Source organism: Bombina bombina, chromosome 5 (assembly GCF_027579735.1).
Source record: "Bombina bombina isolate aBomBom1 chromosome 5, aBomBom1.pri, whole genome shotgun sequence".
In the NCBI taxonomy this organism is placed as follows: domain Eukaryota; kingdom Metazoa; phylum Chordata; class Amphibia; order Anura; family Bombinatoridae; genus Bombina; species Bombina bombina.
This window is the reverse complement of record NC_069503.1, coordinates 668,699,126-668,713,227: the sequence shown is the minus strand read 5'-3', so window position 1 is coordinate 668,713,227 and position 14,102 is coordinate 668,699,126. Positions and strand designations below refer to the sequence as shown.

Genomic DNA, 14,102 nt, shown 5'->3' with positions numbered 1-14,102 from the left:
TCTTCTGTTATGGATATCATTTGCTCAGTACATTCACTTAGCAGGATATATATGTCATATCTCTTCTGTGACTTGTCATTTGTTTTTATTCAAGCGAGATGTCAGCTAGTCCTATTTTTTTGAGCTACTAAAGCCGACAGATTTGTGATATACCTGGTCTGTCAGATCCATTCTATAAATAGCTTTAAGCCATCAACATATGTAATCTTATGTCCAGGCGTTATGGAAATCTTTTTAACCCCATAATACAAAAGAGAAAAGCAACTTTTTTGTTGTGATAGTTACTGAATAAAAAAAAAAAAACTTAATTAGCATAAGATATACCATTTCCAAAATGGCAGGCAATTTCAATTAAATCAAGAGACATGCTTACCCTTAAATATAACTGAGAAGTATATACTGGTGCAAAATATGGAATGCATGTTTAGCCTTTTGCCTTTTTCACACTCTAATATGATCAATAGTTCTTTAATTTGATTCCACTGTTTAGAAATTGCCTGTTCCCTATCATGCAAACAGCAGCACCACCAAATCATCATACTTAATTATTTCTTAGGGAGTGACTGAGTGAGCCTAAAGATAGAATCATTCTAAGGTAGTTAAGACTACAATTTATCAGTTTGCCAAGCCACGCAATAATCATATACCAAAAGTGACTTGCCACCAGCAATGATTAAAATATGTGCTTGAGTAAGGGCAGTTTTAAACACTGGGATTCTGATAGAATATCATATTATAGCCCAACTAGCTAACACTTGACAGGTGATATTCCTCCACTTTCTAAGCGGGCTGGGAAGAAAAGTACCACAACCCCTTTACCTGAAAAGGCTTATCAGTTTACCCATACCCTCATTCCTAGTTTTGTCCATCATGCGACAGGGCTAGGTTTCTCAGATGCTTTTTAATTTGCTTGAGTTGGTGGCAGACTCACCAACTTTTCATTCAGAGATCCTCTTTTCTTCAACCACCGTGGATAGATATCTCCACAGATGCCATCCTGTTAGGTTGGGATGCATTTGAGGATCTCGGAGAGTACAGGTAGTTTGTCTCCTCAGGTTACCAATAAATAATTCTGGATCTATGTGCATTCTACAGGACTCTCCAGAGTTGGCCCGACCTAAGCAACAAATCTTTTCTTATTTTCCAGTCCAACAACGTTATGGCAGTGGCTTTTGTTAATCATAAGAAAGGAACTTGCAGTTCCTAAGGAAAGAGGGAAGTGTCCCTCATCATCAATTGGGCAGAGCGCATTTGTTGTAGGATTTCTGCCATTCTCATTCAGGGTATAAATAATTGTGAGGCAGACTTTATCAGCCATCAGTTTCTTCACCCAGGGGACTGTTCTCTGAATCAGAAAGTTTTCGACCAAATTATTTGGCTCTGTTAGAGAGAGATCCCATGGATTCTCATTTTTATCAAAAACTGCCTCAGTCTTGTGCCAGGAAGTCGGATATATGCCCTAGTGGTTCCCCGGTCATTCAACCTGAATTGCATTTTTCATCTGTTTGTGTTGCTATCCAGAGTGATGGCCAGATTCAAGAAGGAACAAGCCTTCAGGATTTGGTTTGTGGATCTGATGCAGATCTCCTTGTGCCTGCCTTGAAGACTTCCTCTAAGAAAGGATCTTTTCTATCAAGGCTCTTTTATCAATATCACAAAGCGCTGAATTTAATAGCATGGCGATTGAACGCTTAATTCTGTCTGAGAGGTTTTTCTGACAAGGTTATTGATACCTTGATACAGGCTAGGAAACCTGTTACCAGATGTATTTATCATAAGGTCTGGAAAATCTTGTTTTGCTTTGTGTGCTTGCTGGAATTATTTTAGAACTCCTAGAGTTCTTGAGGTTGTGGATAAGGGTTTATCCATCAGTTGACTGAAGGGTCAGTTTTAGACTGCTTTATTTCATAATAAAATTGCTAAAATTACTGACTTTCTGGCCTTGGTTCAGAATCGGATCAGAATTAAACCAGTTTGTCCAGTTTATCCACCTTGGAATCTTAATCTGGTTTTAAGGGTTCTTAAAACTCTTCCTTTTGAGCCAACCTTCAGCTTTTATCCTGGAAGGTTCTTTCTTTCATGTAATTAGCAAGAGTCCATGAGCTAGTGACGTATGGGATATACATTCCTACCAGGAGGGGCAAAGTTTCCCGAACCTCAAAATGCCTATAAATACACCCCTCACCACACCCACAAATCAGTTTTACAAACTTTGCCTCCTATGGAGGTGGTGAAGTAAGTTTGTGCTAGATTCTACGTTGATATGCGCTCCGCAACAGGTTGGAGCCCGGTTTTCCTCTCAGGGTGCAGTGAATGTCAGAGGGATGTGAGGAGAGTATTGCCTATTTGAATGCAATGATCTCCTTCTACGGGGTCTATTTCATAGGTTCTCTGTTATCGGTCGTAGAGATTCATCTCTTACCTCCCTTTTCAGATCGACGATATACTCTTATATATATATATATATATATATATATATATATATATATATATATATACCATTACCTTTGCTGATTTTCGTTTCAGTACTGGTTTGGCTTTTTACAACATGTAGACGAGTGTCCTGGGGTAAGTAAGTCTTATTTTCTGTGACACTCTAAGCTATGGTTGGACGCTTTTTTTATAAAGTTCTAAATATATGTATTCAAACATTTATTTGCCTTGACTCAGGATGTTCAACATTCCTTATTTTCAGACAGTCAGTTTCATATTTGGGATGATGCATTTGAATCAATCATTTTTTCTTACCTTAAAAAATTTGACTTTTTCCCTGTGGGCTGTTAGGCTCGCGGGGGCTGAAAATGCTTCATTTTATTGCGTCATTTTTGGCGCAAAAAATCTTTTCTGTTTCCGGCGTCATACGTGTCGCCGGAAGTTGCATCATTTTTTTGACGTTCTTTTGTGCCAAAAATGTCGGCGTTCCGGATGTGGCGTCATTTTTGGCGCCAAATAATGTGGGCGTCTTATTTGGCGCTAAAAAAATATGGGCGTCGCTTCTGTCTCCACATTATTTAAGTCTCATTTTTCATTGCTTCTGGTTGCTAGAAGCTTGTTCTTTGGCATTTTTTCCCATTCCTGAAACTGTCATTTAAGGAATTTGATCAATTTTGCTTTATATGTTGTTTTTTCTCTTACATATTGCAAGATGTCTCATGTTGCATCTGAGCCAGAAGATACTTCAGGAAAATCGCTGCCTGGTGCTGGAACTACCAAAGCTAAGTGTATCTGCTGTAAACTTTTGGTAGCTGTTCCTCCAGCTGTTGTTTGTATTAAATGTCAGGACAAACTTGTTAATGCAGAAAATATTTCCTTTAGTAAAATACCATTACCTGTTGCAGTTCCATCAACATCTAATGTTCAGAGTGTTCCTGATAACATAAGAGATTTTGTTTCTGAATCTATTAAGAAGGTTATGTCTGTTATTCCAACTTCTAGTAAACATAAAAAGTCTTTTAAAACTTCTCTTTATCCAGATGAATTTTTAAATGAACATCATCATTCTGATTCTAATGATTCTTCTGGTTCAGAGGATTCTGTTTCAGAGGTTGATGCTGATAAATCTTCATATTTATTTAAAATGGAATTTATTCGTTCTTTACTTAAAGAAGTCCTAATTGCATTAGAAATTGAGGATTCTGGTCCTCTTGATACTAAATCTAAACGTTTAGACAAGGTCTTTAAATCTCCTGTAGTTATTCCAGAAGTTTTTCCTGTTCCTGGTGCTATTTCTGAAGTAATTTCCAGGGAATGGAATAAATTGGGTAATTCATTTACTCCTTCTAAACATTTTAAGCAATTATATCCTGTGCCGTCTGACAGATTAGAGTTTTGGGACAAAATCCCTAAAGTTGATGGGGCTATCTCTACCCTTGCTAAACGTACTACTATTCCTACGGCAGATGGTACTTCCTTTAAGGATCCTTTAGATAGGAAAATTGAATCCTTTCTAAGAAAAGCTTATTTGTGTTCAGGTAATCTTCTTAGACCTGCTATATCTTTGGCGGATGTTGCTGCAGCTTCAACTTTTTGGTTGGAAACTTTAGCGCAACATTATTATTCTTCTTCAACATGCTAATAATTTTATCTGTGATGCCATTTTTGATATTATCAGAGTTGATGTCAGGTTTATGTCTCTAGCTATTTTAGCTAGAAGAGCTTTATGGCTTAGAACTTGGAATGCTGATATGTCTTCTAAATCGACTCTACTTTCCCTTTCTTTCCAGGGTAATAAATTATCTGGTTCTCAGTTGGATTCTATTATCTCAACTGTTACTGGTGGGAAAGGAACTTTTTTACCACAGGATTAAAAAATCTAAGGGTAAAAACAGGGCTAATAATTGTTTTCGTTCCTTTCGTTTCAACAAAGAACAAAAGCCTGATCCTTCATCCTCAGGAGCAGTTTCAGTTTGGAAATCATCTCCAGTCTGGAATAAATCCAAGCCTTCTAGAAAAGCAAAGCCAGCTTCTAAGTCCACATGAAGGTGCGGCCCTCATTCCAGCTCAGCTGGTAGGGGGCAGATTACGTTTTTTCAAAGAAATTTGGATCAATTCTGTTCACAATTTTTGGATTCAGAACATTATTTCAGAAGGGTACAGAATTAGTTTCAAGATGAGACCTCCTGCAAAGAGATTCTTTCTTTCCCGTGTCCCAGTAAACCCAGCGAAAGCTCAAGCATTTCTGAAATGTGTTTCAGATCTAGAGTTGGCTGGAGTAATTATGCCAGTTCCAGTTCTGGAACAGGGGCTGGGGTTTTATTCGAATCTCTTCATTGTACCAAAGAAGGAGAATTCCTTCAGACCAGTTCTGGATCTAAAAATATTGAATCGTTATGTAAGGATACCAACATTCAAAATGGTAACTGTAAGGACTATCCTGCCTTTTGTTCAGCAAGGGCATTATATGTCTACAATAGATTTACAGGATGCATATCTGCATATTCCGATTCATCCAGCGCACTATCAGTTTCTGAGATTCTCTTTCCTAGACAAGCATTACCAGTTTGTGGCTCTGCCGTTTGGCCTAGCAACAGCTCCAAGAATTTTTACAAAAGTTCTCGGTGCCCTTCTATCTGTAATCAGAGAACAGGGTATTGTGGTATTTCCTTATTTGGACGATATCTTGGTACTTGCTCAGTCTTCACATTTAGCAGAATTTCATACGAATCGACTTTTGTTGTTTCTTCAAAATCATGGTTGGAGGATCAATTCACTAAACAGTTCATTGATTCCTCAGACAAGGGTAACCTTTTTGGGTTTCCAGATAGATTCAGTGTCCATGACTCTGTCTTTGACAGACAAGAGACGTCTAAAATTGATTTCAGCTTGTCGAAACCTTCAGTCACAATCATTCCCTTCGGTAGCCTTATGCATGGAATTTCTAGGTCTTATGACTGCTGCATCGGACGCGATCCCCTTTGCTTGTTTTCACATGCGACCTCTTCAGCTCTGTATGCTGAACCAATGGTGCAGGGATTACACAAAGATATCTCAATTAATATCTTTAAAATCGATTGTACGACATTCTCTGACGTGGTGGACAGATCACCATCGTTTAGTTCAGGGGACTTCTTTTGTTCTTCCGACCTGGACTGTAATTTCAACAGATGCAAGTCTTACAGGTTGGGGAGCTGTGTGGGGGTCTCTGACAGCACAAGGGGTTTGGGAATCTCAGTCTTGGCCTCTTCTGAAGAGAGAATCGTTCATTTGTTTTCAGACAATGTCACAACTGTGGCATACATCAATCATCAAGGAGGGACTCACAGTCCTCTGGCTATGAAAGAAGTATCTCAAATTCTGGTTTGGGCGGAATCCAGCTCCTGTCTAATCTCTGCGGTTCATATTCCAGGAATAGACAATTGGGAAGCGGATTATCTCAGTCGCCAAACGTTGCATCCGGGCGAATGGTCTCTTCACCCAGAGGTATTTCTTCAGATTGTTCAAATGTGGGAACTTCCAGAAATAGATCTGATGGCTTCTCATCTAAACAAGAAACTTCCCAGGTATCTGTCCAGATCCCGGGATCCTCAGGCGGAGGCAGTGGATGCATTATCACTTCCTTGGAAGTATCATCCTGCCTATATCTTTCCGCCTCTAGTTCTTCTTCCAAGAGTAATCTCCAAGATTCTGAAGGAATGCTCGTTTGTTCTGCTGGTAGCTCCAGCATGGTCTCACAGGTTTTGGTATGCGGATCTTGTCCGGATGGCCTCTTGCCAACCGTGGACTCTTCCGTTAAGACCAGACCTTCTGTCGCAAGGTCCTTTTTTCCATCAGGATCTCAAATCCTTAAATTTAAAGGTATGGAGATTGAACGCTTGATTCTTGGTCAAAGAGGTTTCTCTGACTCTGTGATTAATACTATGTTACAGGCTCGTAAATCTGTATCTAGAGAGATATATTATAGAGTCTGGAAGACTTATATTTCTTGGTGTCTTTCTCATCATTTTTCCTGGCATTCTTTTAGAATTCCGAGAATTTTACAGTTTCTTCAGGATGGTTTAGATAAAGGTTTGTCCGCAAGTTCCTTGAAAGGTCAAATCTCTGCTCTTTCTGTTCTTTTTCACAGAAAGATTGCTAATCTTCCTGATATTCATTGTTTTGTACAAGCCTTGGTTCGTATAAAACCTGTCATTAAGTCAATTTCTCCTCCTTGGAGTTTGAATTTGGTTCTGGGGGCTCTTCAAGCTCCTCCGTTTGAACCTATGCATTCATTGGACATTAAATTACTTTCTTGGAAAGTTTTGTTCCTTTTGGCCATCTCTTCTGCCAGAAGAGTCTCTGAATTGTCTGCTCTTTCCTGTGAGTCTCCTTTTCTGATTTTTCATCAGGATAAGGCAGTGTTGCGTACTTCTTTTGAATTTTTACCTAAGGTTGTGAATTCCAACAACATTAGTAGAGAAATTGTAGTTCCTTCATTATGCCCTAATCCTAAGAATTCTAAGGAGAAATCATTGCATTCTTTGGATGTTGTTAGAGCTTTGAAATATTATGTTGAAGCTACTAAGAATTTCCAAAAGACTTCTAGTCTATTTGTCATCTTTTCCGGTTCTCGAAAAGGCCAGAAAGCTTCTGCCATTTCTTTGGCATCTTGGTTGAAATCTTTAATTCATCATGCCTATGTTGAGTCGGGTAAAACTCCGCCTCAGAGGATTACAGCTCATTCTACTAGGTCAGTTTCTACTTCCTGGGCGTTTAGGAATGAAGCTTCGGTTGATCGGATTTGCAAAGCAGCAACTTGGTCTTCTTTGCATACTTTTACTAAATTCTACCATTTTGATGTGTTTTCTTCTTCTGAAGCAGTTTTTGGTAGAAAAGTACTTCAGGCAGCTGTTTCAGTTTGAATCTTCTGCTTATGTTTTCATTTAAACTTTATTTTGGGTGTGGATTATTTTCAGCAGGAATTGGCTGTCTTTATTTTATCCCTCCCTCTCTAGTGACTCTTGCGTGGAAAGATCCACATCTTGGGTAGTCATTATCCCATACGTCACTAGCTCATGGACTCTTGCTAATTACATGAAAGAAAACATAATTTATGTAAGAACTTACCTGATAAATTCATTTCTTTCATATTAGCAAGAGTCCATGAGGCCCACCCTTTTTTGTGGTGGTTATGATTTTTTTGTATAAAGCACAATTATTCCAATTCCTTATTTTATATGCTTTCGCACTTTTTTCTTATCACCCCACTTCTTGGCTATTCGTTAAACTGATTTGTGGGTGTGGTGAGGGGTGTATTTATAGGCATTTTGAGGTTTGGGAAACTTTGCCCCTCCTGGTAGGAATGTATATCCCATACGTCACTAGCTCATGGACTCTTGCTAATATGAAAGAAATGAATTTATCAGGTAAGTTCTTACATAAATTATGTTTTTTCTTCTGGCTATTTATTTAGCTAGAAAGGTTTCAACTTTCTAATTTCTCATCAGGATAAGGCTGTTCTTCACACCTAGCTATTCTTTCGTTCATAAATTAGTATCTACAGATACTGTCAATCAGTAAAATTGTAGTTCCTTCTTTTTGTCCAGCTCCTAAGAATTCTAAGGAGCGTCTTCTCTACAACTTGTAGAAATATAATATGGAAGCCACAAAACATTTCAGTCTTTCTTCATGTTCTTTTTGTTCATTTTTTTAGGGGCCTCACAATAATCAAAACATTACAGATGTTACTTTAGCAACTTGGCTTAAAGCTTTAATTTGCAAGGCTTTCATGATGGTGAAACTTTGCTATTTTTTTCTCCTAATCTACTTGGCTATATATGTATGCTATCATGTATGAGGATCATGGGAAGTTGGAGGGATTTAAAGCTTTAGTATGTTGGGGTGTATTTTACCTTCTCCTAGTGGTCAGGAGGGTAATATTCCCACATGTGATGACTCTCTCGCCATCATGAAAGAAAGAAATTTATCAGGTAAATATTTTTAATAGCATTTTTATGAATGCTTTATTGTTTCTGACAAAGTTTAATGCATTATTCATTAGAATGGAAATGTTTTAATTATGTATTTTTGTCAAGTAAATGTTGATTAACCTTACACTTTTTGTTTGCAAATTAGGGCCTGTTTTAAATGGACATATACATTAAAACATTTGTAATACATTCATTTGAGCATTTTATTATTGCACAACTACTTGTATGTAACTGTCTAACACTGTTATTATTCCACATCAAACAATTTTCTGAACATTGTGCAGCTAATGGTGGATACGTGCATATGCTTATCATGATTAAGGGACAGTCAACACCAGAATTTTTGCTGTTTAAAAAGAAAGATAATCCCTTTATTACCCATTCCCTAGTTTTGCATAACCAACACAGTTATAATAATACACTTTTTACCTCTGTAATTATCTTGTATCTAAACTTCTGCTGACTGCCCCCTTATTTCAGTTCTTTTGACAGACTTGCATTTTAGCCAATCAGTGCTCACTCCTAGGTCACTTCACGCGCATGAGCTCAATGTTATCTATATGAAACACATGACCTAATGCCCTCTAGTGGTCAAAATGCATTCAGATTAGAGGCAGCCTTCAAGGTCTAAGACATTAGCATATGAACCTCCTAGGTTTAGCTTTCAGCTAAGAATACCAAGAGAACAAAGCAACATTGGTGATAAAAGAAAATTAGGAAGTTGTTTAAAATTGCCTGCCCTATTTAAATCATGAAAGAGACTTGACTGTCCCTTTAACTCATGATTTAACACTGATTCAAATCAATGTTTTCATCTTTGTTAAACCTTATTGTATGTTGCTATTAATATGAATATGCTCTTCACACACTATTTGCATACATCTATCTAGCTCACATGATCGTGCTAGTTAGACATCTGTAATCTAGTCAGATTTGGCATGCATTTTTGAGAAACTCTTCCCTATCGCTGTAGTTTTTCTTCTTCCTATACTTTTAATGTGTTTTGTTTTTTTTTATAAAAATTAAGCCAGATTTGACATCTTATTTCCAAAAGCTTTTTTTAATCTATGAATATTATAACTTATTCTACTTTTATGCCCATCTGGTGTTCACGCCTGTAATAGTCAGATTGTGCATTTGGATTAGCAATAACATTTAACACTAAGCCAAAATAAATCAATGTTTTAAAGCAAGCATGGGCCCTGTTTTATCCACATTTACATGGTACTTCAACTATGTAAATGTCAATTTTTCTCTATCAGCATTTGCCTTCTTTTATATAACACAGCGGAGAGGGGACTCTTATCTGCTTAGATTCAAAAACATATGTTTGTATAATATATTACCATTATGTGGTTCTGCAAGTGTAGTGAAAACAAAAATTAAGTTTGTCTTTTTATAAGTTGCTTTTAATACAGAATTTGTATTACTTCTAGGAGGAAACTGTTAAGTATTTTATCACATTTTACAATTTTTCTCAGGAAGCCCTTCAAAAGATCAGGCAGAAGAATACAATGAGACGTGAAGTAACTGTGGAGCTAAGTAGCCAGGGGTTTTGGAAAACTGGTATTCGCTCTGATGTCTGCCAGGTAAGTTCACATTTATTACAAATAATGTTATTTTGCATAAGTGAAGATGTTGGAACTTCCTAGCTGGTCTCATATATATTAATAAGCTTGCATAGCTATATTATTTGTATACCTGTGTCACAGGGAAATTTATTTGAAAAGCGTTTGATAGCCACGCTCACACTTTGCTGGATACTACTTCTTTGTGTGTTATCACGGAACAGCAGTATTTAAGAACCAGTGGTAGAGACCACATGGTGCTCCAGTAAAAAAGACCTATTTCACACCTTTATGGCAGTGAAGTAATTATCAAACTCACACCAATCAACTTTAATGGAAGCAGCTAATTATTTTGATTTTACTCTGCATGTGAAAGGCAATTTCACACAGGTTTTATCAAACAACAGTAGATTGCTCGAAGACTAAACGCTGCTTTTTTTTATTTTATTAAAGCTGAATATAGGAATGGGGGAAGGAAAGCATGTGGTGAAATGCAATGCCAGTCTAATGGTAACTGAATACTTGTAAGATCGCATAATGTGTGTGGTTCACTGCTTAAAGTTGTTTGTAATAAGCAGATTTTTTTTTTTTTTTAAAGGGTCATTGTAGTTTAAATTCTGTTTGATATGGATGATAGAATATAAAAAACACATTGACATTGTTAGTGCCATAATAAATATTAAAGCTGTTTACATTGAAAAGGACATTAAACCGCTTGGCATAACTACAATAGCAAGGAATACCCACCATGATGTTTTTTCCTCCTGTAACTACAACTCTCTTCAAAGCGGTTATCTTTGTTTAGCACCTAAAATATGTCAGATGTCTACGCTGCCACCTTGGAGCGCAGGTATGCTTGCAGTGCCCTCCTCTAATCTAACACCCTTACAAGTGCCAGCTGTGAAGCTTCTCCTCCTTACACTGAGCTTAAGTATTTGCGCATCTGGTGACAAAAGCATTGCACATTTGCAGATCAATAATATTGTTGTCTTTTGACAAGCCATATTGTGCACTTCAGTTTAATATGCACAATACAGAGCAGCTGGTGTACGTTTCTGCAACAGCTTCTTTGCTCTCTTATTACTGAGGGCCTTTTTGTATGTGATGGTCACTGAAGTGCAGCTGCCAACATCACTCATCTATGAATTTCCACTGCTTCTGTCTCAGAGTACAAGTATGCATGCGCTCAAAGATGGCGGCACCCAGTATGAAGATCCAGAGCTTCAGCATCTGGCAACTAAACGATAGCATGATGAGTATTAATCCTACTATTGTAGTTATATCCATCAATATAATGTTCGTTTAGATTTTAAACTAAACTACCAATATTAGTTGTGATATTTCACCTAATTTTCATTGTCTTATAGGTTATTTTTGATATATGAACAAATTACATATTAACCATGGAGCATTTACTTGAAGTACCTTTCTTTCAATGAGTATTCGCATTACTAGGATTAGTTTCAATGTAAAGCTAAAACCTTTTTTTTTTTTTTTTTTCTTTTTTTTTTCTTTTTAGATTTTTTAGATTTTGTTTTTATCCTAAAAAAAATAAAAAAATGTTTAGCTTCTGCTCTTTTGTATAGGTGACAGATTTTTTTTTCTTTTTTCAAGAGTGAATGTTGCAGTGTAAAGTTATACTTGATCCAAATTACCTACAGCAAAGGAGATAAAATGCATCTACTAAAGAGGGTTTTCATGAGGATCCTTGAGTTCATAGACAACAAAACAATGCTAGTTTTACTAACAAAATGCCACTATTACATTATTTTTTTTATGTGGTGATACTGATCGGTGCAGTGCATATAGAAAAATAGAGTTTAATTTCCATTTAAATATTTTAATATTTAAATATAAATTTGTAAATTTACTGTTTTCTGTGAGTTAATTGAAAGCAATCCTTTGTTTCTGTTGTGATAAAATGTTAACTACACTTTTCCAACTTCTCATGCTCCACTTTATAAACGTATTTGTTTTGTTTTTAAATTTGGTTATAAGATTGATCAATCATTTTCTTTCATCAGAATGTGAAAGTCCATTAGTTATCACATGTGGGAATTCTTCTCCTGACCACTTAGCAGAGGCATAAGATACTCCAACACACCTGCGCTTTAATTCCCTCCCACATCCCATAATCTTCAGTTATTTTCTTTTGCCTCCTTGATCAGGAGTGAGGCTTCTTTTAATCAGATTTGCAAGGCAGCTACTTGGTCTTCTTTTACAGAGTTTTATCACTTTAATGTGTATGCCTCTTCTGAGGCTGCTTTTGACAGGAAAGTTCTGCAAGCCCTAGTACCTGATCAGTATTTTACCTGCTTTCAGTTCCCCCAAATTTCATTAAAATCTCATTGGCTTCACTGCTTAGGGGTATGGATTCTCAGAAATGCTGACTTGTGTACTCTGACCTACTAAATGTATTTCTCTAATGATGCTAAGAGTCCACAAGTCCCACCCCTTCTTTTGTTCAGGTGGCCGCCGTACTTATTTTGCAGTTCTTTTGCCCCACTTCATATTTCCTGCCTTTCTGTTTTTCTAGCTACTTGGCTATATGGATGACAGAGGATCATGGGAATTGGGAGGGATTTAATGCTGTGGTGTGTTGGTACCTTTTGCCGTCTCATAGTGCTCAGGAGGGGAATTTATTTTTAGACATTTATAGTTGGGATTAAATTCTTTGTGTTAAATTAAAATGTATAGATAAAATTAATATAAATAATTAATATTTTGGTAAAGGGATACTGAACCCAATTTTTTGTCTTTCATGATTAAGATGGAGCATGCAATTTTAAGCAACTTTCTAATTTACGCCTTTTATACATTTTTCTTAATTCTCTTGGTATCTTCATTTGAAAAAGCAGGAATGAAAGCTTATGAATTTTTGGTTCAGCACTCTGAATAGCTCTTGCTGTCTGGTGGCGGCACTACCCAGGTGCTGAACTAAAGATGGGCCGACTCGTAAGCTCTACATTCTTGCTTTTTCAAATAAAGATACCAAGAGAATGAAGGAAATATGATAATAGTACATTTGAAAGTTGCTTAAAATTGCATGCTCTATCTGAATCATGAAAGAAAAAATGTGGGTTCAGTATCCCTTTAAGAACAGATTCTTTATTAAATTGGTCCCAGCAGCTTTGATATAAGATATTGCTTTGTTAAAATGATTGTGAACTTTAACAAATTAAAGCCTAGTATTAAATAAGATTATTAAAAACAGGGGCACTTTAATTCATTAAAGTTTACAATGATAGTTATTTTTTAAAATACTTACCTTTGTGTTATGGTAAACATAACGTTGATCCTCTGCTCGCATCTGCTGCTTCATTAACATATTGATGATGTATTTGGCTTCCTCCAATTATTGCGTTGCCCCATGAGCTAGATGCCAAAGGGGAGGAAGCCGGATTCATCACCCGCAAAGTTAAGTATATTTATAGAAAAAAAAAGCATCATTGTAAACTTGAATGAATTAAAGTGCCCCTGTTTTCAAGAGTATTATTTAAAACTGGGCTTTAATTCGTTAAAGTTTACAATCACTTTACCATCATTAAAAATCAACTTGGAGGTTCAGTGATCATTTAGGTTAAAAAGGGTGCTAAACTCACCCATAGCTAAATTTAGCGGCTCCAGCTGCCCACGGCAAATCAGTCTCCATCAATGAGGTGACGTTTGCACCTCTAAACCAATAGCTGTGCGTGTTAACTGACAGGTTTCTCTATACAGACATGGCTATTGGTTTAAAAGTACAAGCGGCGCCGGCACCTCATTTGTAGAAGCCCATTGTGCCGTGGACGGCAGGAGCCAATGAGTCTAGCTGTGTGCATCAGCACTGAAAGGGTGAGTTTAGCACCCTTTTTTTTTACCTATATGATCACTGAACCTCTAGTGGATTTTTAGTGATGGTAAATTGGTGCGTTAAACGCTCAGATTTTTACCATCACTTTAACTCAACTGACAAAAGAGCAGTATAGTTATATGCGTAAGGAGATGCTCAACTGAGGACCTATAAACTTGTTCAGGCTATTAAGATGTTATTGTTCTTGGCAGTATATACTAGGTTTCCAAAAGAACAAAAGCTTTAATGTAATGCAATCATGCATGTAATGTATTATTTGGCATATTTAACTTCTTT

The 14,102-nt window shown here is 36.8% G+C and overlaps 1 protein-coding gene across 1 annotated transcript in view; it reads left to right on the top strand.

Annotated features, from left to right (window-relative positions):
• Nucleotides 1-14,102, top strand: part of DROSHA (drosha ribonuclease III) — a 734,939-nt gene that overhangs the window by 292,811 nt on the left and 428,026 nt on the right. Inside the window, exon 16 of the mRNA XM_053714616.1 lies at nt 9,887-9,994. Within this exon, the coding sequence (XP_053570591.1) occupies nt 9,887-9,994 (108 nt within the window). The remainder of the gene's footprint in view (nt 1-9,886; nt 9,995-14,102) is intronic.